Raw genomic sequence first — 27,898 nt, forward strand, 5'->3', positions numbered from 1 at the left:
AAGTATTGCAAAAATTAAAGAAATTACTGAACTGCAATATAAAGAGTTGAAAGTTCAACCAATTAGAATAATTTTTGTGTGTGTACTATACTATGTATATTTACTTCAAATATTTTAATACTGGAGCACAGGGTGCACCAGTTTTTTAAAAAAAAAATTGAATGGGGTCATTCTATGTCTTAAACTGCTCTCGTGTCCACAATGGGACCAAAAAGACCCCAAAAGAAAGTGTGCAGCTCAAACAGGTTTGTTATAATGAATCAGATTCCCTACGGTGCAGATGGCCATTCTGCACCGACCCTCCGAAAGATAACTCGGCCCATGCGTCCTCCCCATCCTGTAACTCCACCTAACCGTTTGGATACGAAGGGCCAATTTAGCATGACCAATCTACCTAACTGGAACATCTTTGGACCAAGAGAGGAAACCCATGCAGACATGGGGAGAATGTGCAAACTCCAGTCACCGAAGGTCAGAACTGAACACGGGTCACTGGTGCAGCAGCAGTGCTAACCACTGTGCCACCCATATGTCAAGCAATTATTCTACTAGCTGCAGAGATAGGCCTTTCTGCAAGCAAATGAGTTTTACAATATGAAAGGAGCTGATAGTTGAAAATATGCAGTCTATTCTAAGAGTTACAAAATTGAAACATTCTAATTAGTTACTATGAAACACAGAAACAAACACTTTCTCAACTACCAAATGTAATGTTTGCAGAAGATACAATCCAGTGCCATCAGACCTACGATGCCCTGTTTGGTGTAGGCATTCCCATGCCCTCCAAATGTGTTGACAAACATCAGGAATGCACCAACTTTCCAAAAAGACAACTTTTAACGAAGTAAAAACACCCCAAATGATTTGCAGGAATCTGAGAAAACACGCTTGGTCAAAGAGCTAGGGCTCTAAGAGTCATCTGAAAGGAAGATATTTAGGAAATGATTCTAAAGCCGAGTCTACCCACTGAAGGCACAATAGCCAACTGTCGAGCAAGGTGCATTCACAAGACGCCAGAGAAACCCAAAAACAATTGAGTGTTTCTACTTCATTAAAACACATGGCATAAATAAGCATGATTTTATTTTATAAGAGTTAGGACAAGAACAAAGTTACAGTCAATTCGTGCTTGACTATATATTTCCTGAGTATACAGAAGTAGTTTCAATCTTTTAATAAAAATTTCAAAACTGCCATTTCATGCACAGCAGTTAAGATTAAAATGCATTTGCAAAGAACTATGGTTGACTATACTGATTAGCTCACCTGGTACACATGCACACAAATATTTCGTGAAAAAATATAGATACGGGCTTTAGATCCTATTTCATTCTGCAATATTTAGTTGCTCGATAGCGTAAAACTTGGTATTGGTGAAAAAAAAAACATGCTATCAAATCTTTGTATTGCACACATCAGGACAGACGCAACGATACCAAATCTTAAAGGTAACAAACACTCCTTTACATAAGAGGGTGTTGATTGGTTGGCAAGTGAATTCTGGTCACAGTGTTACCATGGGGATTGCGCCAGAGAACAGTTAACTGCCAAGCTTTTACATAAATTCAAATCAGTTGATATGTCGGTTTTGAATTTAAACGAAAACTGGTCAGTTAAATGTTCTGTAGTGCATTCTCCATGGTAACACTTTACCCTCGTTACGCAGTAAAAATTGCTTCCTCCAAGATTTGGTATTCTTGCACCTATCCTTTCAGGATCAGAACTGAAACACCTCTTTTAGATTAAAACCCTAGGAAGAACTTTTTAGACAGACCTGGCTCCTCCCCTTAATTATATTATCTGTACACAAAGCACAAGGTATTCCATGTCTCCTCCCACAAGTTGTCCTATGGCTTGTTTAGCCAGGTTCAAACACAATACCCCTCAAATTATCTACACCCGTTGTCTTTTAAACAAACAATATTGCATTAGCATAGCAGTTCATCTGCAAAATAAATAATCGCTTTTATGACCCCTTAATCACAGCTTTGACATACTGTATGTAAAAACCCAGGTTTTAATAACATTACTGAAACAAAAATAAAATGACGATTTCTTACATTCATCACATCATGCAAATATGGACTCAACAGTAGATAGTGAAAAAAATTACTTCGATGGTTTATATTGTGGTAAAGTTCAAGCAGGGGCAGCACAGTGGTTAGCACTGCTGCCTCACAACACTGAGGACCCAGGTTTGATTCCAGCCCCAGATCACTGTCAGTGTGGAGTTTGCACATTCGCCCCATCTGCGTGGGTCTCACCCCCACGACACAAAGATGTGCAGGGTAGGTGGATTGGCCATGCTAAATTGCCCTTTAATTTGGGAAAATAATAATTGGGCACTCTAAATTTAAAAAAGATAAAATTCAAGCAACATCTTGGCAACGAATGAGATTATCAAGTTGCTCAAATCTTGATCAGAGCTCATATTAGAATGCTTACCCAAATTGTAATACAATTTACTACATATACAATCTTTAATCTATAATTTTGGATGCTGTGGAAATAAAATTATTAAAATCCAAAGTTATGCAGTGTTTTTTGCCCAGTTGAAGTAGTGCAATATCATTTACATGACTACAAGCATTAGCCTATACAGTTGTTCGACATATTTAACCAAGAATATTTTTGCTGAATAAGAACTGCAACTCGGAACTGAATTATTGTTCCAATTCCATGCATGTACAGCATATTTCTTTTCAATTTTACTTCATGAATTACATGGAGTCACACAATTCATTCACTATTCTTAAAACACAAAATATTTTAAGAGCAAATTTACTATTTGTACAACAAGTCAAATCTTTATGAAAGGTGTGATTGCAAGAGCTGTATTCATTCTTCAACTATGTCTGTGTAACATAAATATGGAGTAATGGATTTTAGAAACCAATAGCATATGAAAGTACAGCTGACATTTCTACACCAAGTTTAAACTACAAGATTACTTTCATAATACTTTAATTATGCAATTAGTATTCTATTACATAGTTCGGTTCCTTGCAACATGATTTAGCTCATTAAAACACCCAGATGGTGTTCCACAAGATAAAATATTGAAGCCAATACCCAACTAATACAAAAAACACAATTGTCACAATGAATAACATTTCATAAGCTTCTGTTGCATGGACAACTGAGACTTTGAACAACCATGCATACTTTTTACAATACCCAATGTAAAAAAATAATTCAGCCAATGCAAACCAACAATTGGCCTCCATCTAGAACTACTTTACATATTTCTGATTATCAAGAGATGTCAAAATAATCTGAAGTAATCATTTTTTCATAAAATGTACACTTTATGGCAAAGGAAGGAATACGTTTATTACACCCTTGAAGCAGCCCATATATTATAATAGGTTGGCGATTGTAGTAAATACATCACTTTCCTATTCTATTCGATAGTCTTCATGAAAACAATTGAGCTTTTCTCCCCCAAAGTAGAAAAGTAGTCAGAATTGAAATGCATGCGCTCAAATCTGAAATCAATGCACAACTACAGACGGTAACAGAATAAATGTACAATGTAAACATTGATGCCATTTCATAATGCAAATGCCCCCACCAGAATAAAACGCAAAATGGCACACACATATTACAAAATAAAAGGCTATCTTCTCTCTGAAGGAACTGCATATACAATAACCCAAAAGATTTTTAAAAATAAGCAATATGAAAACAAAGGAACTAACTTATTGTTCATACCAATGCAGATTGAAACATTAGAATGTGGAAGGATAAAAATGGAGGACAAATCAAAATGAACTGCAGCTTTGCCCAGAGTCAGATTCTGTACTGTATGCTTCTTGTTCACAGCTCTTTATTTCACTTGGATAACTGCCGCCATTGAAGTTCTCCACTGGAATTTGACAATGGTTGACATCAGAACATGTGCAATTAACAAATGTCTCCTCTGACAATTGTTGCTTCAATTCCTCCAATTCTTCTACTTCGAAGATATCTGTCTGTCCCAGTAGAAAGTCACAGATCCTGTTTAAAATGAGTAAAAACATTTGTAATAGCTTCACAGGTAAACTTATTAAAAAAACCTTGCAATTTACAAAAGAATGGTTCAACTTATCAGGAAGGTCAAAGCTTTAAAATCTCAGTCGATACAGAGTTCACTAATTTCAGAGCACTGCAATTAACCGTATGCCACTGGACTTGGGAAGAAAGGGGGAAAACAGCTACAATCCGAATTTACTATGAAATAGTGGCTGCTGGACAAGTGGGTTTGTGGTAATCTGATGAGGACCAGGATTGATGCCGTTGCATATGACAATTGAGTAACTCCCCAAAAGTCACGGCCATAACTCACGTGAAGCCCAGCCAGGTTCGAGGGGAATTGGCATGGATCTTTATAGTGGTGGCAAATGTAACATGACAATGCACTTAATTGAGCGATTTGAAGTAAACAACAGGACAATGTGGAATATTGACTTAAGTAAAAAAAAAAGAAAAAATGGAACATTGTGATGTGGAAAAATATGCAATCAAAGAAAAGGATTCCGATGATTTATTTTCTGGTAAAGGACCCGAATATACAATGAAAATAAGGAGAGATATTGTGCAAATATTGAAGACGAAGAACATGGCAAACAAATATGCGATTGGACTTCCAGTGGCAGGCATTGAGTGAGCTGTCACACATTTGAGGACTCTCACTCAAGGTGGATTTTTTTGGTCTTTTCCCTACCTGAAGGGCAAAGAACTTGAGGGCAAGAGGTATAGGAGTGGCTGGATTTGTTGGGGGGGGGGGGGGGGGGGGGGGGGGGGGGGGAAGAGAGAGAGGAAAGAGGACAGAAACAGCACCTGCAGTGGAGGCTGGATATGGGGTTACTGGCAGATGAGATGGTGTGTGAGCGGGTGAGGGCTGCCATTCAGAGTGAGGTGGAGCTAAATGACAAGTGGGATGTCACGGCCGCAACGCTGTGGGAGGCACTCGAGGCAGTAGTCAGGGGGCAGTTTATATCAATCTGGGCACATAGGGAAAAAAAGAAGCGGGAAGAAAAGAAGTGGGAAGGAAGGGCTAGATTGGTGGACGAGATTGAGGATGGACAGGAGATACAGGGCTGTTGAAGGAAAGGCAGAGGCTCCAGATGGAGTTTGGGCTAGTTTCTATGAGGAAGGCGGTGGGGCAGCTACAGAGGGCATTGAATGAGTATGGGAAGAAGACAAGTAGGATATTGGCCCATCAGTTGAAAAAGCAAGAGGCGGCGAGGGATATCGCCACAATTAGGAATAAGGCAAGGTGGTGATGGACCCCGGAGGGGGTGAATGGGGTGTTCAAGGCGTTTTATAGATGGCTCCATGAGTCGGAGCCCCCAGCCGGGTAGGAGGGGATGCGATGGTTCCTAGATGGGCTAGAATTTCCCAACATGGAGGGGCTGGTTCAGGGACTGGGGACCCCCAATGAGGCCGAGGAAGATGGAGAGTATGGGGACGATGCAGGCAGGGAAGGCCCCAGGGCCCCACAGGTTCCTGGTAGAGGTCTATAAAAAGATTGGGACGGACCTGGGACCATTGCTGGTGAGGGTGTATAATTAGGCAAGGGGGAGGGGGGGGGGGGGGGGAAACAACTTCTCTCTCCACTGTCGCAGGCTTCCATCTCACTGATTTTTAAAAAAAGTATAATGATCCAGAGCAGTGCAGGTCATACTGTCCGGTATCATTATTGAACTGAGGCGCCACGTTGTTGCCATTTAGGAGGACTGTGTCCCAGATGTGATAGGTGAAGTTCAAACGGGTTTTGTGAAGGGGAGGCAGCTGTTGACAAATGTGAGGAGGCTGCTCAATGTAATCATGACACCGTTGGAGGTAGTGGTGGCAATGGGCACAGAGAAGGCGCTTGGTTGGGTGGAGTGGGCATATCTGTTGGAGGTGCTGGGGTGGTTCGGGTTCGGGAAGGGGTTGTAGATCAAGGCTGGCTGCTATACAAAAGGTGCCGGTTGCGAGCGCATGGATGAACCGAGTGAGTTTGGGGGACTTTGGGCTGCACGGTGGGATGAGGCAGGGGTGCCTGCTCCCTCCATTGCTCTTCGCCGTGGCAATCGAGCCACTGGCAATGGTACTTAAGGCGTCGAGGGACTTTGGGGGGGGGGGGGGGGGGGGGGAGGAGAAAGAGAGAGAGGAAGAGGAGGAGGTCAATGTATATGTAATGTCAATGTAACCTGCCAATGTATATTTTGGATCCAGTGGGTAACATCGGAGGCACCATGGAAATCCTGGGAGAGTTTGGCTGGCTCTCGGGATACAAATTGAACATGGGAAAAAGCGAGGTATTCCCGATTGAGACCAGAGGCCAGGAAAGTTTTAGGTATTTGGGTATCCTGGTGGCACGGAGCTGGGCATAGTTGCACAAGTTGAACCTGGCTCGGTTGGTGGAGCAGAAGAGGGTGGGCTTCAAGAGGTGGGATTGGCTGCTACTGTCAGGGCGGGTGCAGACAGTAAAAGTGAGGCCGTTGCCAAGGTTGCTGTTAAGTGTTTCAGAATCTCCCAATCTTCATCCCCAAGTCATTTCTTTGGAAGGTTAATGGGCTGATGCCTGGATTTGTATTGGCGGGAAGACCAGGTGGGTTATGAGGGCTTTTTGGGGGGGGGGGGGTTTGCCGAACAGGACTAATTACTACTGAGCGGCAAACATTGCTATGGTTAGGAAATGGCCCGTGGGGTCAGTGTGGGGACAGATGGCGACGGCATCATGTAGGGGTACGTGTTTATTAAATAAATTTAGAGTACCCAATTAATTTTTTTCCAATTAAGGGGCAATTTAGTGTGGCCAATTCATCTACCCTGCACATTTTTGGGTTGTGGGGGCAAAACCCACGCAAACACGGGGAGAATGTGCAAACTCTACATGGACAGTGACCCAGAGGCAGGATTGAATCTGGGACCTCAGCGTCATGAGGCAGCAGGGCTAACCCACTGCGCCATCGTGCTGCCCCAGGGGTACTTGTTTTAAGGGTTTCGCTGTTTGCGCCTTTACCGTTTTTGTCGGCAGAGGGGCTCAGTGAGCCCAGTATTGGTGTCAAGGCTGTGGTGGCAGTGGTATCGGGCATCTGGGCACCGGCTTGTGGTGACCATAGGTTTGCACCGCAGGACTGGATGCAAGGTTCCAGGGGTGGGCAGGCAGGGCTTCAGCACTTTAGCTATCTATTTATAGGGGGAAAATTAGAGAAGTTGGAGGACGAGTACGAGTTGCCCAGGGGGAATTGCTTTAGGTACCTGCAGTTTTGGGACTTTGCAAGGAGAGAGGTGCCACCCTTTCCTGGGCTGCTGCCCTTGGGGTTACAGGGAAAGGTGCTGTTTGAGGACAATAGGGGAGGGGGAGGCGTCAGATGTTCACAAGGGGTTGAGGGAGTGGGAGGGAGCCCTGGTAGGGGATATAAAGCGTAAATGGGAGGAGCTGGGAGCCGAGATGTGGGCAGAGGCCATGCGGAGGTGAACGTGGCTTTGTCACGTGCAAGGCTAAGCCTCCTCCAGTCCAAGGTCCATATGTGTTCTTTGAGGGGATATAGAGGATAGGTGTGGGTAATGCACGGCTGAGGGGGGGGGGGGGGGGGGGGGGGCATGCGAACCACGTCCACATGTTCTGGGTGTGTCCAAGATTGAGGGGGGCTTCTGGCAGGGGGTTCTCAGACGTGATGTCCGAGGTGCTCAGTGTGGAGGTGGTTCAGAGTCCAGAGGTGACGATATTTGTGGTTTGGATGACCCAGGAGTCCAGTGGCAAGAGAGACCGATGTTTTGGCCTTTGCCTCCTTTGTGGCCTGGAGATGGATTTTGCTCAAAGAAAATGATTCTGATGATTTATTTTCTGGTAAAGGACCTAAATATACAATGAAACTAGGGAGGAGAGGGGTATTGGGATAGGGTGGATACGTGGGTTTGATTGGGGTGATCATGGCTCGGCACAACATTGAGGGCCGAAGGGCCTGTTCTGTGCTGTACTGTTCTATGTTCTATGAGTTTTAAGCTTTCTTTTTGGTATATATAAGCAACATTTTTTAGCATTAAATTTGTAAACTATTTTGGTGTATTGAAGTAAGAGTTCTTTGAGAAGGTAATACTTTCTCAAGCCAATAGGAACAGACTGGAAATAGTGGCATTGTTAGGGACATGCTATTCTAACAATGCTGACAAAACAAAGGTTCATTCATTGATTTTAACGGCGATATTAATTTTGGTACAATTCAATATAATTGTTTTGATCTTACTTATCATAGATGAGGCCATGAATTCCACTCTCCTTCAGTATTCTCCTGTTTTCAAACTCATTGGTATCATCGCCCCAACAAAAAATGACTAATTCTTTTGACTTGGCTTGTTGAATATAGTCCAGATTTCGCAGCAAGTCCTCTGTGTGAACGTTAATTCCCTGTTAACAAAAAAATGTTTAAGCATTGAAGTAAATCAAGTTATTTGAAAATATAATATTAAAGTACCCTTTTACTTGGGCATGTGGAAATGTACAGGACCAGTACTTACTAGAATGCTTTCAGATTGTGCAAAACTCATTGCAATTGGTGTGCTTTGGCACCTGAGATCCATAAGCTCTGGATAGGTGTTAGAATAGCCTTGGGTCAAGAAAAGAACTGGATACCTGTTTTGTTTCTGCCTGATCCTGGAATAATAAAATGGTTCAGTATTTAATTTTGGAATAATCAAAACATTAACTCTTCCCTTTTTACAATTTCCTTTCAGACGATTAATGGAAAAGGGGAAATAATGTCTGTTGCTTCCAGCCTATCTCAAATATCAGGTTCTAGGCACTTAAGGGCACACAACAAGTTTTTGTTATATCATACTATGCTACTGGTGGCAGGTATAATTAGTCTCTGGCACTGATGGTATACTATTAATGTAAAAAGAGTTCAAACTTGTTCACCTGTTCTGGCAATTCAATAAATTTGCAATAACATGTCAATTTAATCACTTGCATAGAAATTTGAGGAAAAGAGGCCAGCACGGTGGCGCAGTGGGTAGCACTGCAACCTCACGACACCGTGGTCCCAGGTTCGATCCTGGCTCTGGATCACTGTCCTTAAGTTTGCACATTCTCCCAGTGTTTGTGTGGGTTTTGCCCCCACAACCCAAAGATGTTCAGGGTAGGTGAATTGGCCACACTAAAATTGCCCCTTAATTGGAAAAATGAATTGGCTACTCCAAATGTATTTTTAAAAAGACAGACATTTTGAGGAATCATAGAATTCTGATGCTAATTCGATGGATTAGCGGTTTAGATGATTTTGTAAACACAGAGAAAATAAAATTGATTTGGTTTCTGAAAGACACTTACTAGAAAACAATAAGTGGACTTAGAACTAGTGCACAAAACTACCCACAAGAGCCGTGACTACACGTTACTGCAGGAATTTATTAGCCATTACGTACTTGGGGAGCTCAAGATGAAAAGTGCCATATAAACGCATGTTTTTATTCTAGAAAGGTAATGGGCTTATTTAGCTTTCAAATGTAAAAAACAAAATCATCAACCCAACATAACTTCTGAATACAAGTCAGCCTTTCAGCAAGAGCACCACAAAGTACTTTGGTAGCTCCATAACTTCCCTACAAAATGGTTAGGTTCTTAAATAGGAGTCAAGTCTTGATACTCCATACTTGACTCCGCCAAATGCCAAGATTTTCCAGGCTCAAACATACATGATTTTCCATTGCAAAGGAGAAAAGGAATGGCAACAGTAAATTGATCCCTTCCTAGATTGAACTGTTGTCTGAGGAAGCATCAATGTTGTGTGGATGGATCACAGCACCCTCTGAAATTAAGTTTTGTTTATTTTACATCTGTGAAATTCAAGGTCATCATGTCAGTTGAAGTGGAATACTTCTCCCATTCTTAATGCCATGAATCCATCACATACAGCTGGAAGAGTGGTTCTAATCTCGATGACCAAAATCACAGACCAATGTCTCTAATTGCACCCATGTGAATTTTTCAAATCTAAATTCACATTTTATGGCGGTCAAAGGGATCCCTAAATTTTCCTCAGGTAAAGGTCAACTAGTGGCCTATTGTTGTCCGACGTGCCTCTTGGATTAGTAATGCATGGAAAGATAAAACCAGCTACAACTGTTACTCCTGTTTTTCATCTGTTCAAGTGTGCACATGTGGATATAGGATGTTCTTATTACGTTGGACGAGGTCAGGATCGAGCTGCATTGCACCAGGAAAAAGATACTTTTGCAAGGCAGATGGCTAGTGATCTCAGAACCATACTCAAGCAACAAGTCAACATTATCAGAAAAGGCAACTGGTGGTGGAAAAAGAAGCCCTAGTCACCCTAGTAATCAGAAGTTATGTGGAGGTAAGAATACTGAACCCAGATGTTTAAAAAATAAACTTACATTGAACAGACGTCAGCAACAAACGAGGAGAACACGATCCTTCGACTGGATGCATTTTCCAAGGTACATTTTAGGATTATGTCAATAGCTTGATTCATGTCCAAATAGGATGGCAGGTTGCCCTCCCAGGTACCATCCTATAAACAGGAGAAAATACACAATAGGGATGTCAGAATTTTAAACTGGATTTAGTTAATATTGACAGATAGTGCAGTTAAACAGTAATTGATAAGCAGTACAAAAAAAAACCTCGAATATAACATCGTACAACACGAGTCACAGTACCCTTTAGCCATTACTGCAGGGACTCGAGGCACGCTAAATCTTCCTATTAAAATCAAAACTAAGTCTAAAAAGACAAAGACGTGTATGTATTTTCTCATTCCATCCTCCCAGTTCTTTTCTGCTTAAATAGAAGTTTGCCACACTGGTAAGCCACAAGATCGTGCTACAAAATTGATTAGATGAATAAGCACAGGAGTAGGCTATTCAGCTCCTCCAGCCTGCTCAGCCATTTAATGGCTGATATTAGTAACCCTATACCCGCAACCCGCTTACCCTCGATAACCTATCACCCCCTTGCTGTAAATTAATCTATCCACCACGGTTTTAAAAATATCCCAAGTCTCTGCTTCCACCACCTTCCCAGGAAGAAAGTTCCAAAGACTATGACTCAGTGAAAAAAGTGATCATCCCCATTTTCAACAGGTGTTTCCTTATTTTTAAAACAGTGTTCAAAATTCTCCCACAAAAGGAAACATCTGCAGCATAACCACCTTGTTTAGACCTTTGAGGATTGTTATTTTGTAGCAAATAGTGCAGGACTGCGATCAATATGGTGCTGCAGGGTTGCATCTATTCAGTTCATATTGCAAATTAATTTCCTGTAGGGTCAACAAATTGAAGATCTAAAGCAGGGTTTTTTTTCCAAACTCAGGGTTGCGATGTTCTTGCGGAAGAAGTCCCAAATGACAGTGACCGGCTTTTAAAGAATGAGGTGTGGCTTTGATTGTGCCAATACAAATCAGGATGCAAAGACCATGTGTGTTATATGCAGGGAAGTACTGGCAACTTCAAAGTTTAAATCTTCAAATCTTCAAAGGCATTTGAAGACTAAGCATGGCGGGCTTGAGGACATATCCCTCGATTTTCTTCAAAGGGTGAAGCGAGAACTTGATTCATCAGCTGAAATCCTGAGCAGAGAAGTAACATTGAATGACGAAGCAAGTAAGATCCTGAGGACCAAGCAGGTGCACCTGTCACATTACAGGTAAGCAATAATGGTGTGTTGCGAACGTCGGTTGGTTGGTAAAAGTGGGTCCCGGGAAAAAAGTTTGAAAACCACTGATCCAAAACCTGTTCCAGTCTTAAAAGCGGGTAGTAAAAATACGTGGAAGAATACCTGCTAGTCTTCAAATTATGCCATGGCTTCTTGTTTTAATATCTCATATGAAAATGTTGCCGTCAATAATGTGGCATTCTTCTCATGCCACAAGAGTGGCAGCCTAGATTAGCTATTCAAATCACAATTATTCTCAGCCTTCGGAGATAGAAGCAACAGTGCCACTGTCTGAAGTCAACATCTGCTAATCTACTGTGTCTCGTGATTGATTGCAGTGTTTTCCTTTCCAGTCTAATAAAATTCCACTAATTCAAATTCGCCCCAGAAAATGGTAAAAAAGAATGGCCAAACTAACAAATTAATGCTCATGAAAGGCTGCTCTAGGGCTCATCATCAGCTTGTGTTTTAACACCATCATGCTGTTGCATTGACCACAGTGCAACAAAGACAACCGCAAAGTTGAGGTACTGAGAATTTATGTGACTTACTTTTAGTTGATAAGGCCATTTAACTTCAATGTTGAATCCAATGTGTTCAGGCACACATGCTAAAACCTAAAAAGACCAAATTACATTTTTAATTCATGCTAGAATGCACCAATGTTATCTGACCCACTTGAAAAGTGCAAATTTCTGAAATGCTAAATAATAACTTCTAAAACTGACCATTAATTGCGCAAGTAAATGAAAATTTGACCGTGTAGAAACAAGATTGCCTCTGAAAGAATGGCATTTGGAGAGCACCATAATCCTTACTAAATTAAATCAATACCTTTATACAAAGACCCTATGGTGAAGAGAATATGCAATGTGGTAGACCATTCTACTCATGAACACTGCCACAACTTGCATTTAAACTCTCGCATTTAAGAGATGGAAATGGTGCTCCATTGTATATTCTATACAATCAAGATTTGGTACATCAAATTGTACCTGCTGCAAGGAAGGGAATGGCTGGTTTTCTGATGCATCATTTTCATCATCCATTGAATTTTCTAAGAAATTAAAATAAAGAACTTAGATGTGAATGTTAAACAAATTAGATCAAATATCTGCTTATAAAATTATGGATAAACTGAGCAATGGTTATTTAAAGACTATACATATGTCAGTTCAATTAAATGAAAATCTGAAACAAATCAAGTTACAACTTTGACAATGTGTTTCAAGGGCTGATTTTCAAAAGGTGCCAAAAGATTAATGCACAAAATTCAAGATGTTTTTTTGTTTAATTAGTATGAATTCAAGAAACTAGTTTCACAAAGAGAAAGCAATAATTGAATATCTATATTCACATTTTCGCTGTGTTTGATATTTCTAATCTTCTGACCAGGTAACCTATTAATTCTATTACAACTTTTTTGTTTTGAACCATGTACAAGGTCAGTCTTCTATGAAACTGGTAGTTTTAGGGCTGGGCTGACATCATAAAATCTCACGGCAACATTACCTAGTGGGTAACACAAGAACACTGTTGGCAAGCAGAAGCTCATTCCCCGTCTACGTACGAAAAATGCACGGCGGAAAAGGCTGATGGGACAATCTTTCATGGCAAACTATTAATATTTACATTTCCTCTGATCCTGAGTTAGCGAGTCATGACCAAGTCATAAAGTTCATTTTCAAGCAAAAATAAGTTCTATGCTATACACTAGGCTATACATTCCACTTATTTGGGTTTTGCAAAAATTAATGTTTCAAGAGGCATTGGAGGCATGTAAAGGAGATGGAAAACCAGAGGAATACTTGTTTGTTTATTACCCTACAATAAATAAAATCCAGCAATTTTCAACTTATAAAACTTGATGCATCACAAACATCAACTCCTTTATTTTGCCTTTAATATTGCAAGTCATCCCCACAGTAGTGCAGCAAGGCAAAAACTGCCATTAGTATGGATTTTGGATTCTGAATCTCATTGCAATGAATAGAAAATGGATTAAAGACATTAACCTGAGTGGGTTCATAGAATAGATTCAGAGGCTTTCAGCAGGCACATGAACTCCAATGAGATCACAGACTTGAAATCATTTCAACAATTTGATTTTTAAAAAGCCAATATAGGGCTTCCTTTTCTCAGTTTAAGACTGTTAATTTTCAATTGGTTGGCGTTATAGACACCGGCAGCAACTGTGTTCCATTGCAAGGAATTTTGTTGGTAAGAAAGAATTAAATATGTATTTATTTCCAAGTATGAATGTATTTTAAAATAACTGAATAAAATAAGATTTGCATTCTTGTTTGTGAATTTACAGAATAAAACGGTCCACAAAACCCAAGAATATTTTTGAATTCAAAAATCAGTCTTGTTATTCTTGCAGAAATACTCAAATCACAAAAGGAATAAAAAAAGCATGTTAAAAGAACATTTGGAAGACCATTATAGGATAACTCTGAAGGATTTCAAAAAGCAATACTAAAAAACAACTCTAGATGTACCTTTATCGCCATTCACCTTCAGAGCAGCCACATGAGCCAACTGAAAGATAAAAATGGTGTGCCACTGTATGAGTTGTTCACCAAAGATTGCACTAATATGTAACCTTGCTTATACAAATATAAATGTGCATCCTGCATGTGTTTGGCATTTACATGTCATGCAAGATAAAGGCAAGAATCCAAACAAAATTTAAAACACAAGGCAATACTGAATTATTAGAACAGAGAACAAAGAAAATTACAGCACAGGAACAGGCCCTTCGGCCCTCCCAGCCTGCGCCGATCCAGATCCTTCAGTTAGAATTTCTAACTTTTTCAGCCTTGAGGTTTTGCTTACAAGTGGCTTCATGGGAAAAAAAGAATGTAAAGAAAGCAAATGACTATGCAATAATTGTCCTAAATTAGCTTTTTAATTAATTAGTCATGTTGATTCCTCTTGGTTTTATGGTTTTCCACACAAGGCATTATTTCGGTGTCTGCGTGGGTTTCCTCTGGGTGCTCCGGTTTCCTCCCTCAAGTCCCGAAATATATGCTGTTAGGTAATTTGGACATTCTGAATTCTCCCTCTGTACACCCGAACAGGCGCTGGAATGTGCGATTAGGGGCTTTTCACAGTAACTTCATTGCAGTGTTAATGTAAGCCTACTTGTGACAATAAGGATCATTATTTCACAGCGAACACACTGACCCGCTCCCAGGTCTTCAGCTCTGCTGCCCAAATACATTGCTAGGTGATGAGAGAGAGCAGCTGGGAGAAACTTATCCACCGATTTCTGTCTTCTCTCTCCAAGGGTTACACCTAGGTCCTACTTTTTCAGAAACGCGATAATATATAGATCCATGAATGGAAGCATATTTTCTAATATTCTGCAGTGTAGTAGATTGCTACATCAACCTCCCGCTCGTAGCCACCTACATTTGAAGTAACAAATATATAAAGTATTTTCTGAAAAAAACTCAAACATATCAGTATTTCTTAAACCAGAAATAGAAGGACCAGAGATTGAAGATATTAAGAAAAAAATGAATGTAAATATAGTCTCTTGATCATACAATTTTGGTGAAAACAAGAATCAACACTTTTCACCTTATAAGATAGATGCAAGAAAGTCATATTTTAAAGGGAACAATTAATGGCAAGTAAAGTTGTCAGTCTCAGATGATCATAGGCTGCTTTCCCCTTTGAGGGGGAAGAGTTGATATCTGGTGATTTAACAAGAATCATGACACCTCAGGCAAGGAGCATAATAATGCTTGAGAAAAGGGTGTCAACTGGTTCAGGCATTGCCATGGAGAATTCACCAGGGAACTATTGTCAATGCCTAGACATGTTCCTGTTACTTGCAGATGTGTCACTGCATATAAATACATCTAGCTAGCAAGTGTAAGTGAGTCGCATTGCGAGCCCGATGGAGGATCTAGAATGGATTACTCTTCTTAGAACAACATTGGACGCAAGTCTGCGATTGGATAGAACTTGCTAAACAATCCCAAATGCAGTTATAGAAGCATGGGCTGGTTGAGAATGGCCATTACTCTGCCTATTGTGAATAGCATGCTGTTGGATACAATCCGCCACTCACAAATGAACCCAACGCCACCACTTTCATACCTGAAAAGTGCCTTGTCTGCCTCAAATGGAAGAGTAAGGTGCCTCAAAGGTTTCAGCAACGAATTAAGCTAGCTGTTTCGCACTGTTACTATGGAGTGGCAACAAGAGTGCCATTTTCCACTAACAGGATGCTGCAGTCAAGCCTATAATAATAATAAGTCAAGCCTATAATAATAACATTCCAGCACCTGTTCGGGTACACAGGGGGAGAATTCAGAATGTCCAAATTACCTCTCAGCACGTCTTTCGGGACTAGTGGGAGGAAACCAGAGCACCCGGAAGAAACCCACACAGATATGGGGAGAACGTGCAGACCCCGCGCAGACAGTGACCCAGCCGGGAATCGAACATAGGACCCTGGCGCTGTGAAGCCACAGTGCTAACATGCTTCCCTACCATGGAGATAAATAATGTAGTGTATGAATTTCAGTGCCGGTGAAGTGGTGACAGGGCAAATATCACAATGACTCACCGGCAGATCGAATCAAACACAGGCATCTAATCTCTGCAGGCAAAAGGAATATATCCAGGCATTGTACCGTATTCAATTAAACAGCAGCACAGTACATGGTGGTTAGCACAATTGCTTCACAGCTCCAGGGTCCCAGGTTCGATTCTCGGCTTGGGTCACTGTCTGTGCGGAGTCTGCACGTTCTCCCAGTATGTGCGTGGGTTTCCTCCGGGTGCTCCGGTTTCCTCTCCCAGTCCAAAGATGTGCAGGTTAGGTGGATTGGCTATGCTAAATTGCCCTTAGTGTTGGGTGGGGTTACTGTGTTATGGGGATAGGGTGGAGGTGTGGGCTTGGGTAGGGTGCTCTTTCAAAGAGCCGGTGCAGACTCGATGTGTCGAATGGCCTCCTTCTGCACTGTAACCTCGGAGTCTATGAATAATTTGGGGTGGGGGCAATAGTTCCCTGTTACATTCTTCATACAGCAGCTCGACCAGGGTCATCTCGCCAATCAGCACCCCTTTCTCATGCAGTATAAATTGTTTCTCACTTTGAAATTTGACAGATGAATGCAAGAAATTCCAACATGTATTTTTTTTAGCAGTACTGAATGCCCATTTAAGAGAGTTAATGTTAAACTTAAAATTATTTATATTAATGTACAGAACATTAGGGAGAAAAAAGTTTGTAACTACAGGCTAGATTAAATTGCTTTGTCACTATAGGCTAGATGAAATTGCAGTTATTACGTTTAGGTCAACAAAGACTTCAATAAATGAAGCTGACAGTGGAACTAATTTCACAGAAGAATAATGCTGCTAAATACCAAAACAGAAGATTTTCTTTCTAAAGAGAATTTGAAAATGATCTAGAATTAAAAGATTGACAGGCGATTTGAAAGAAAGTCTTAAGATTATGAAGCGATTGTCTCATGACTAAAGTAAACAGAGTGACCTTGTTTCTACTTGTGGAGGCATCCAAAGCTAGGGACCATAATAAGATGGTGTCATGGGAATGTCACTTTAAAAAATGTTTGTCTTCTCAAGTGGCTGCAGTGATGTCATTGTGTGGGTGGAGCTGGGCTCTGGCTCTACGTTTTACTTTCGTTTTGAGCTGGAAGCTGTTTTTGGCTTTGACTTTTTGTTCAGTTTTCAGAACTGTATTCAAACCAAGGAGGTGGTGTATTTTGGACCGTGCACATTAAAGAATGTGTCTAGATCACTTGATGATTTCAAAGTAATACCTGTTTCTGTAAGGAATGCAAACCTACTGTCTTTGTTAAAAAGGGTTTTTCACTTATGGATATTGTTAGGGTTACCTATAGAGTACTGTATCTTTGGGGGTGGGTATCAGTGTTGGTAGTTGATAAGATGTTTACTGTGTTTATAAAATGTTAACTAGATTCATACAATAAACATTGTTTTATTTTAAAATACTTTAGATTTCTGTTGCATCACATCTGTAAAGTGGGCCCTTGTGCTCCCCATAACCTAAATCTATTAAAAGTTGTCGGTCAGGTGCTTTGGTGTTCTTTAAACCCTGGCCCGTAACAGCCTCCCCGAACAGGCGACGGAATGTGGCGACTAAGGGCTTTTCACAGTAACTTCATTTGAAGCCCACTTGTGACAAAAAGCGATTTTCATTTCATTTTCATAATAATAGTTACTAATAGATGTAAGAATTCAGGTGAAACCTCATTCATTCAGGAGTGGCGAGAATGTGGAACCTGCAGCAAATGGAATGACTGAAATAAGGAGGAGCTTGGTAAGTGCATAAGGCAGAAAGGAATATAGAAGAAGGATGTGCTGAGCTAAGATGAAGGCTGAAATTAAGAAGACTGGGAGGAGGTCCAGGTGGAACATGAACTCTGGTACAACAGGTTGAGGTGAATAGTTTGTTCTTGTGCTGATAACAAAACAAAGCCAGAGAAAATTCTGGTATTAGATGGCTTTAACTGGGTGTAATGACCTCCAATTAGCATTATTGGTTGGCCAATTGGAGTATGAGTTCCCTCAATGATAGCTCATTGAGGGGGCCCATATAAGCACCGGTGTAGGCTTTGTGAGCCAGTCTCAAGTTGACTGGAATGCTAGCAGCACTGTTGGAGCTGCTCTTGTATATAGTTATTGGTAATAAATATTGGTGTGGTGACGGGACTCCTGCCTCTTGTGGATCATTACAGTGGCGATGAGGTAAACAAAGAACTTTGCAGAGACCAGCTGCCGCACTCGGAGGGTAAGCCTTGCTATTTCAAAAATGCTGTTTTTTGGAGGTTAGATGCATTCGACCCGACTATTGAGGACTGGTCCCAGTTTGTGGAGAGAATGTGTTACTTCTTCCGGGCCAATGATATAACCACGGACGAAAGGAAACGGGTTATCCTGCTGTCAGCGTGTGGACCCTCCGCTTTCGCCATTATACATAGTCTGACTTATCCCGATGCGCCGGACACGAAACCTTTCCAAGAATTAACGGATTTGGTGAAAGAGCACTACGACCCAAAACCACCCCTCATTTTGCGCAGGTACAGATTCTACTCAGCGAAGCGGGAAGACAGGGAGTCGGTCACGAATTTCTTGACCCGCCTGAGAAGGCTGGCGGAAAAATGTGAGTTAGGCCCGACGCTAAATGAAATGCTTCGGGACCGGTTAGTGTGTGGCATAAACAACCTCACAATACAGAAGCACCGGTTGGCAGAAACGCAGCTAGACTGCAGGCAGGCGTTACAGCTTGCACTGTCCCTAGAAAAGGCAGCAAGTGGGGCACAGGAACTACAGGGCACACCAATGGAGGTAGATACCTGAGAGAGGGACTACCACAACGGGTCCAGCTACTAGATAGCCACTCTCAGGAAAATCCTGAGGAATAGTGGGCCAAAGGAAAACCCCAGAACTGCCCCCAAGTCTTCTAAGACTAACTGGAGACAGAGGGAAGTACCGGCTGAAGCTCCCCCAACAGAGAAGGACCGTTTCTGGCACCAGACAGAGTGGGGAAACAGCGATAGAAGGTGGCGGCAAAAGAGGAATAGCAGGTGGGGACGCAGGGAAGTACACAACCTAGACGCCCCATCCTCCTCCGAAGAGGAACAATTATATAATATTGCGATGAAGAAAGCAGAACCTATTAAGATTACCCCACGGGTGAACGGTCGGCTGACGATGGAAATAGACACGGGGGTGGCAGCATTTTTAAAAATCAAAGATGGACTCCAGCCACTAACCCTAACAAAAACATCGACGAAACTTAAAACCTACATGGGGGAACCCCTGGAAGTTCTAGGCACGACTCATGTACCCGTGGAATACGAGAAACAATTGCTCAGATTACCGTTGACGATAGTAGAGGGCTCCGGACCGAGCTTAATTGGGCGGAACTGGCTGGAAGACCTAAAATTAGATTGGATGAAAATTTTCCAGAGTGGAAGCGGGCAGTCCAGGGTGCTGGGGCCCTTGCTGGTAACAGCATTTAATGAGGCTCGGGAGCAAGGTGTTCTTCCCCCTACAGTGCCACAGGCTTTGATTTCCCTAATTTTGAAGCGGGAGAAGGACCCAGAATAACGTTGTCATACAGACCAATCTCCCTCTTGAATGTAGACGCCAAATTGCTGGCCAAGATTTTGGCCTCGAGAATAGAGGAGTGAGTCAGGGGTGATGGGGGAGGACCAGATGGGATTTGTAAAAGGGAGGCAGTTAACTGCCAACCAATGTCAGGAGGCTCTTAAATGTGATCATGATGCCCTCCAAGGGTAGGGAGGTGGAGGCAGTGGTCGCTATGGATGCGGTAAAGGCCTGTGACCAGGTGGAGTGGGAATACCTGTGGGAGGTCCTGGGCGGTTTAGGTAGGATTTCGTGGACTGGGTCCGGTTGTTGTACCAGGCACTGGTGGTGAGCGTCTGGCCAAACCAAGTGAGCTCAGAATATTTTAGGCTGCACCGGGGACTGCCACGAAGGAATGGGTTCCGTTATCTGTGAGGGACTTTTCAGGGAAGCAGGTCTCGACCTTTCCACTTCTACCGCCCCAGGGGATACAGGACAAGTTTGTTTCGAAACCAGGAATAGGGTAGGGGAAAGTCTCAGAAATTTATAAAGAGCGCATGGAGCGGGAGGGAACACAGCTAGGGAAGGTAAAGCGTAAACAGGAGGAAGAGTTGGGCAAAAAACTGGAGGCAGGTTTGTGGGAGGATGCACTGAGTACAGTCAACACGTCCTCGTGTGCCAGGCTCAGCCTGAGGTGGTCCACCGGGCACACGTGACTGTGGCCCGAACGAGGAAGTTTTTTTTAAAGAGGTGAAGGACAGCTGTGGGCAGTGTGCGGAAGGGCCCGCAAATCATGTCCACATGTTTTGGGCATATCCGAAGCTTAAGGGATTCTGGCAAGGATTTGCCGATGTCATCTTCATGGTACTAGATAAGGGTGGTGCCAAGTCCAGAGGTGGCGATTTTTGGAGTGTCGGATGAACCGGGAGTCCAGGGGGAGAGAGGCGCTGACGTTTTGACCTTTGCTTCCCTGGTAGCCTGGAAACGGATCGGATTGGTGTGGAGGGACTCTAGCCCCCCCCAAATCAGGTGTGGGGGTTCGTGACAAGGCCGGGTTTCTCTGGCTTGAGAAGATCAATTTCACCCCGAGAGGATCAACATTAGGGTTCACCTGGAGGTGGCAGCCGTTTATCAAATCGGGGAAAATTAAGCTGTTAGCAGATACAATAGGGGAAGGGTGGTGGTAGTTGAGGCGAGGAGAGGAGAGATGGGGAGGGGTCTGGGTGTGTAAGCCATGTTGGTTGGGGGTGGTGTTATTTACTGTTACGTTTGCAAAATGTTTTTGAAAGAAAGATGGAAAATTATGAGCTTTCCATATTAGAGCCAGGTAAACAAGCAAGCATGTGGAATATTGGTTTCAATTTTGCCAAGTCAGCAACGTCACGTCTGGATTAGTTGAATACTATAAATTGCTTTCTGAGATGAATCTTCTCAAATTCTGCTAAATTATCTTCAGAATGTCAGGAGAAATTGACCTTTTTCAGAGATTAAACAAATGAACACAACAGTGGAAATTACATGTGAGCTGTTGGGCAACCTCATCCAATACCCTTTAGATCCACATCTGTAAAATGTCCTTATTTAGCATTACCAACTTACTTCACGTTTTAACAAAAAACATTTCAAGCATATACATGAATAAATTCTACCTAGATTGCTGATGGTGTGTTTAATCTAAATGCCCTCGGGAGTATATTTTCACACCACCTACCGGGTACTGTACACCTCAGAGCCCCCAACAGGGACGCAAGGATTAAACAGTTCCTAGACGGACTGGAACTACCAGTTGTGGGTGGGAAGACAGACGGAAGGGAGCAGGAAGCACCAATATGTCTGGGAGAAATCATGGAGAGCATTAGCTCCATGCAGGCAGGGAAGGCACCGGGACCCGACAGGTTCCCAGTGGACTTCTACAAAACATTAGCATCAGTCCTGGCCCCACACCTAAGGGACATGTTCGCAGACTCACTGGCAAGGGGGCACTCTGCCCCCAGACTTGCACAGGCCACAATTTCACTGATACCCAAGAAAGATAAAGACCCGACGGAATGTGGATCATATAGACCCATTTCACTGCTGAATGTGGAAGCAAAAGTACTCGCAAAAGGTCCTGGCCAAAAGGCTGGAGGGCTGCGTACCAGACACTGCAAAGAAGGAAAATCAAAGGGGGCTTGGCTTTACAAAATCTACTCCACCACCACTGGGCAGCAACAGCAGAAAGAGTGAGGGGATGGGTACAAGAACCCGGCATAGATTGGGTACAAATGAAGGAGCCCTCCTGTAAAGATACGACCCTCCAGGCCCTGGCTACAGCAGCACTCCCAACCCCATCAACAAGCTACACAACAAGCCCAGTGGTAGTGACCACGCTAGGAACGTGGACCCAGTTGAGACAACACTTTAGGATAACTAAAATGTCCCCCCAGGCCCCCATCTGCGGCAATCACAGATTTCCCCCCCCCCAGCCATGCTAGATACTATCTTCAAGAAATAGAGGCGGGACCGGAGCACGCTGGCGGTCGGGGACTTTTATGTGGGCCACAGTTTGAACTGACGAGTAAGAGGAAACTAGCAGAAGGACAGGAAATGAGACACCTCCAAATAAAACATTTTTTCCGCAAAGGGACAGTAGGGTTCCAGGGACCCAGAAACATCACTACTAGAGGACCTGATAAGCACAAGCAGTAAGAATGGGGGGGGGGGGGGAGATATACTGACAGTTACTGGACAGAGGTGAACACCACTGGACAAGACCAGGCAAAAATGGGAGGACGAACTGGGGACTAAGGTAGGGTGGGGTCGCTGGAGTGAAACTAACTCCACCTTTTCCTGCACAAGGCTCAGCCTAATGCAGCTCAAAGTGGTGCACAGAGTACACCTGACCAGAACCCAAATGAGCTGGTTTTTCCCCAGAGGTTGCCAGAGGGACCCGGCCAACCACACCCACATGTTCTGGGCTTGTCCCATACTTGCTGGGTCTGGACAGCCTTCTCCGAGACAATGCCCAAGGTTGAGGGGAGAGGGTGAAGCCGTGCCCGATGGTGGCAATCTTCGTGGTAGCACGAAGATTCAGAGCAGCCAGAACTACACATGGATGGAGGGGGGGCCTAATGCCCTTACTTTCGCTTCTCTAATCGCATGCTGGAGAGTCCTTCTCGGCTGGCGATCAGCAGCACCACCCACAACTATGGACTGGCTCGTTGACCCGTCGGAATTTCTCCATATGGAGAAGATTAAATATGCCAGCCGAGGGTCGGAGAAAGGCTTCCTGGATACTTGGGGGCAGGTTTTCTGCCTGTTCCAAAACCTGTTTGAGGCCAGCAACGAGGAGTAGGCCAAGAATAAAAAACAAAGATAGATGAGGAACCAATGGACTGTGCAATGGGTGGGAGTGGAGGGTGGAAGGGAAGAGACGGAAGGAAGGTGGGGAAACCACAAAAGAGAAGAGGATGGAGTGGGTAACCCCCCCTTTTGCCTGAAAATAAACCTCTCTGTACAATAAAGTAAATTAATACGGATAAGAATAATTGTTTATAAATATGAGAAATACCAATAAAGATTTCAACAAAAAATGAGTATATTTTCACGGGAAACTCTTAAATATTTTTATTAGCAGTGAAATATAACAATAATATTTATTAGTGTCACAAGTCGGCTTACATTGACACTGCAATGAAGTTATCTTGAAAATCTGCTGGTCGCCACGCTCTGGCGCCTGTTTGGGTATACCGAGGGAGAATTTAGAATTTCCAATTCACCCAACTAGCACGTCTTTCGGGACTTGTGGGAGGAAACCAGAGCACCCGGAGGAAAACCATGCAGACACGGAGAACGTGCAGACTCCGCACAGGCAGTGACCCAAGTTGGGAATCAAATCCACGCCCCCGGCACTGTGAAGCAAAGCTGCTAACCACTGTGCTACCGTGCCACACAAGACCATAAGACATAGGAGCGGAAGTAAGGCCATTCGGCCCATCGAGTCCACTCCACCATTCAATCATGGTTGATTTCAACTCCATTTACCCGCTCTCTCCCCATAGCCCTTAATTCCTCGAGAAATCAAGAATTTATCCATTTCTGTCTTAAAGACACTCAATGTCCCGGCCTCCACCGCCCTCTGTGGCAATGAATTCCACAGACCTACCACTCTCTGGCTGAAGAAATTTCTCCTCATCTCTGTTCTGAAGTGACTCCCTTTTATTCTAAGGCTGTGCCCCCACGTCCTAGTCTCCCCTGCTAATGGAAACAACTTCCCTACGTCCATCCTATCCAAGCCATTCATTATCTTAGAAATATAAAGCTCAAAGGCACTCGGTGCACAGATGCAGGCAAAGCATTTACTGAGATTCTCTTAAACTCTCATTTAAAAGAACCAAACAACAGACATGGAGAAGAATGTTCACTCAAGGGGCTGTTTAGCACAGGGCTAAATCGCTGGCTTTGAAAGCAGACCAAACAGGCCAACAGCACGGTTTCATTCCCGTAACAGCCTCCCCGAACAGGTGCCGGAATGTGGCGACTAGGGGCTTTTCACAGTAACTTCATTTGAAGCCTACTCGTGACAATAAGCGAATATCATTTCATTTTCATTTCATTTCAAACCCAGCCGGCAATAAAATGAACTTTTATTCATCTGCAGCTTGTCATCTAGTTTCAAGGGAAAGTAATTAAATTAGTCTTCCAAAGATTGCTGCCGCTATCGCATTTGCAAATCTCCTACAATTAAATGATTTACTCAAATGAGATCATAAGAAAGATAAAAATGGCATTGCAAAAGCACTGCATTAAAATGTTCATTCCCCTTATTTCACTGCAACCTTATGACACCATGTTAGCCATATGACATCCTAGAGACCAGTGATTTGCAGTACTACACAGCCATAATAAAAGGTTTCAGGATTGCTCTACAGTGACTATTGTAGTATTATTGATCCTATATGCAAATAAACTGTAACTTGAAATTCTACCTAGGTAAAAGAATATGAAAGGAGGCCACAACCTAAATGCTTCCATTAGCAAGATAGACAAGGCTCAGATGCTGTTTTCATCATTACAGAGTTCCCTCAACTTTTACCAGCTCCTGCATTACAGACTCAACCAATTTGTTAGCCATAGTTTCACATGATTTCAGTTGCCTCATTCATATGCCAAAGTATGTCAAAAAGCACATTGTCAGGGGACTGATGAGGGGTGGGATAATTCATTCCTTCTGTTGCACAAAGACAGTGGGCTGGATTCGCTGACCCCCGACGCCGAAATTGCGTTTGAAGATGGGGCAGAGAATCCCCGGTGACGACAGATGCGGACTCAGTCCAGCGCCGCCACAGCTGGGGACGGGCCGATCCGCAGCGCACGAGGTGGCCGGGCCGGGGGGGGGGGGAACACACGGGACGACAACACTATTTGCAGGCCAGCAGGGCGCTGCAGTCCGCCGCCCTGCGCATGCACAGCCTCGAACCCAGCAATGCTCCGGGCCATAACGGCCCGGCCGTCTCTCTTCCCCCCCCCCCCCCCCACCCACCCCCCCAACCCCCCAACCAAGGAATCAGTGGCCGTTTTGCGCAACAGAACAGAAGCGAACAGAATAATGAAATAGTAATTTTCACTTACCCATACTCCAATATCTCTGGGACTTTGAGATTTTTTCACATCTGAGGCTTCCAACTCTCTTGCTAAAGCAGAGGCTTTTCTTTCTACTGAACTAACCAAGCTTAAGCGGATGTCCATTTCACATGCAAGTTAATAATATTCATCCAGATCAGTCTACCAAATCTTGCTTTCGTTAACATTAAATACATGACTGCAGTGCAGAGCACGGTTAGATATTCTTAACTATAATGCTTCGTACCTTTAATAGCTGCAACTGTTGAAATGTGAGTTCCTTTACTGGAATTTCAAATAATTCCGAAGATTCTTTGTCCACTTTCTGAAACCGTACCAACCACAATAGAGACATAAGCATTGCACATGACCAAAACAAATCAGAACCGTTCAGAAAAATCACAACCTCAAAAGGATCAAGAATAAAAGGGCAGAGATTCAAAGTGATTTGTAAAAGCAGCAAATGGAGATGAGAAAAAAAAAACAACACATTTTCACACAGCGAGTGGTTTGGGTCTTGTAAGGGTCCTTCCGGGTTATTAAATTTTTAAATAATCTTTATTGCCACAAGTAGACTTACATTAACACTGCAATGAAGTTACTGTGAAAAGCCCCTAGTCGCCACATTCCGGCGCCTGTTCCGGTACACAGAGGGAGAATTCAGAATGCCTAAATTACCTAACTGCACATCTTTGAGGACTTGTGGGAGGAAACTGGAGCTCAGAGGAAACCCACGCAGACACAGGGAGAACGTTCAGACTTCACAGTGACCCAAGCCGGGAATCAAATCTGGGACGCTGGAGCTGCGAAGCAACAGTTCTAACCACTGTGCTACCATTTCGCCCATTTCTTTTTTCCTTTGCTCCCATACAAAGTGGCAAAGAATAGTGGGAGACTAGAGGACTGGGAAATCTTCAGGGGGCAACAGAAACCTACTAAAAAAAAGCTATAAAGAAGAGTAAGATAGATTATGAGAGTAAACCTGTTCAGAATATAAAAATACCGATAGTAAAAGTTTCGACAAATATATATAAAACAGAAAAGAGTGGCTGAGGTAAATATTGGTCCTTTAGAGGATGAGAAGGGAGATTTAATAATGGGAGATTAAGAAATGGCCGAGGAACTGAACAGGTTTTTTGGGTCGGTCCTCAGTGGAAGACACAAATAACATGCCAGTGACTGATGGAAATGAGGCTATGACAGGTGAAGATTGAGAAGATTGTTATCACTGAGGATGTAGTGATGGGCAAGCTAATGGGGCGAAAGAGAGACAAGTCTCCTGGCCCTGATGGAATGCATCCCAGAGTACTAAGAGATGGCTAGGGAAATTGCAAATGCACTAGTGATAATTTACCAAAATTCACTAGATTCTGGGGTGGTCCCAGCGGATTGGAAATTAGCAAACGTGCCAACTCGGTTCAAAAAAGGAGGTAGGCAGAAAGCGGGTAATTATAGGCCAGTTAGCTTAACTTCAGTAGTAGGGAAGATGCTGAAACTTATCAAGGAAGAAATAGCGAGGCATCTGGATGGAAATTGTTGCATTGGACAGATGCAGCATGGGCTCATAAAGGACAGGTCACGCCTAACTAATTTAGTGGAATGTTTTGAGGACATTACCAGTACGACAGACAACGGGGATCTATTGGATGTGGTATATCTGGATTTCCAGAAAGCTTTTGACAAGGTTCCACACAAAAGGTTGCTGCATAAGATAAAGATGCATGGCATTAAGGGTAAAGTAGTAGCATGGATAGGGGATTGGTTAATTAATAGAAAGCAAAGAGTGGGGATTAATGAGTGTTTCTCTGGTTGGCAATCGGTAGCTTGTGGTGTCCCTCAGGGATCAGTGCTAGGCCCACAATTGTTCACAATTTACATAGATGATTTGGAGTTGGGGGACCAAGTGCAATGTGTCCAAGTTTTCCAGACGACACGAAGATGAGTAGCAAAGCAAAAAGTGCAGAGGATATAGGAAGTCTGCAGAAGGATTTGGATAGGTTAAGTGAATGGGCTAGGGTCGGGCAGATGGAATATAATGTTGACAAATGTGAGGTTATCTATTTTGGTAGGAATAAGAGCAAAAGGGATTATTGAAATGATAAAATATTAAAACATGCTGCTGTGCAGAGGGACCTGGGTGAGCTAGTGCATGAGTCACAAAAAGTTGATTTACAGGTGCAACAGGCGATTAAGGCGGCGAATGGAGTTTTGTCCTTCATTGATCGAGTTTAAGATGAGGGAGGTTATGCTGCAAATGTATAAGGTTGTTAGTGAGGCCACACCTGGAGTATTGTATTCAGTTTTGATCTCTTACCCAAGAAAGGACGTATTGGCGTTGGCGCTGGAGGGTGTGCAGAGGGATTCACTAGTGTTAATCCCAGATCTGAGGGGGTTGGATTAAGAGGAGAGGTTGAGTAGACGGGACTGTGCTCGTTGAAATTTAGAAGAAGAGTACTTATATAAACATAAAATTATGAACGGAATAGATAGGATAAATGCGGGCAGGTTGTTTCCACTGGCGGGTGAAAGCAGAACTAGGGGGCATAGCCT

The 27,898-nt window shown here is 43.0% G+C and overlaps 1 protein-coding gene across 4 annotated transcripts in view; it reads right to left on the reverse strand.

Moving 5' to 3' along the window:
* Positions 1–1,066: 1,066 nt before the first annotated feature.
* Positions 1,067–27,898, reverse strand: part of gpcpd1 (glycerophosphocholine phosphodiesterase 1) — a 103,827-nt gene continuing 76,995 nt past the window's right edge. For 2 of the 4 annotated variants that reach the window (XM_038806184.1, XM_038806210.1), the window contains 8 exons: positions 25,596–25,673; positions 14,152–14,191; positions 12,646–12,707; positions 12,202–12,267; positions 10,372–10,508; positions 8,494–8,629; positions 8,223–8,383; positions 1,067–3,999 (listed from right to left, as the gene is read on the reverse strand). In XM_038806184.1, the coding sequence (XP_038662112.1) occupies positions 3,765–3,999; positions 8,223–8,383; positions 8,494–8,629; positions 10,372–10,508; positions 12,202–12,267; positions 12,646–12,707; positions 14,152–14,191; positions 25,596–25,673 (915 nt within the window). In that variant the 3' untranslated portion in view covers positions 1,067–3,764. The remainder of the gene's footprint in view (positions 4,000–8,222; positions 8,384–8,493; positions 8,630–10,371; positions 10,509–12,201; positions 12,268–12,645; positions 12,708–14,151; positions 14,192–25,595; positions 25,674–27,898) is intronic. The other 2 variants (XM_038806193.1, XM_038806202.1) reach the window with 1 other exon arrangement.

This window comes from Scyliorhinus canicula, chromosome 1 (assembly GCF_902713615.1).
Source record: "Scyliorhinus canicula chromosome 1, sScyCan1.1, whole genome shotgun sequence".
Lineage (NCBI taxonomy): Eukaryota > Metazoa > Chordata > Chondrichthyes > Carcharhiniformes > Scyliorhinidae > Scyliorhinus > Scyliorhinus canicula.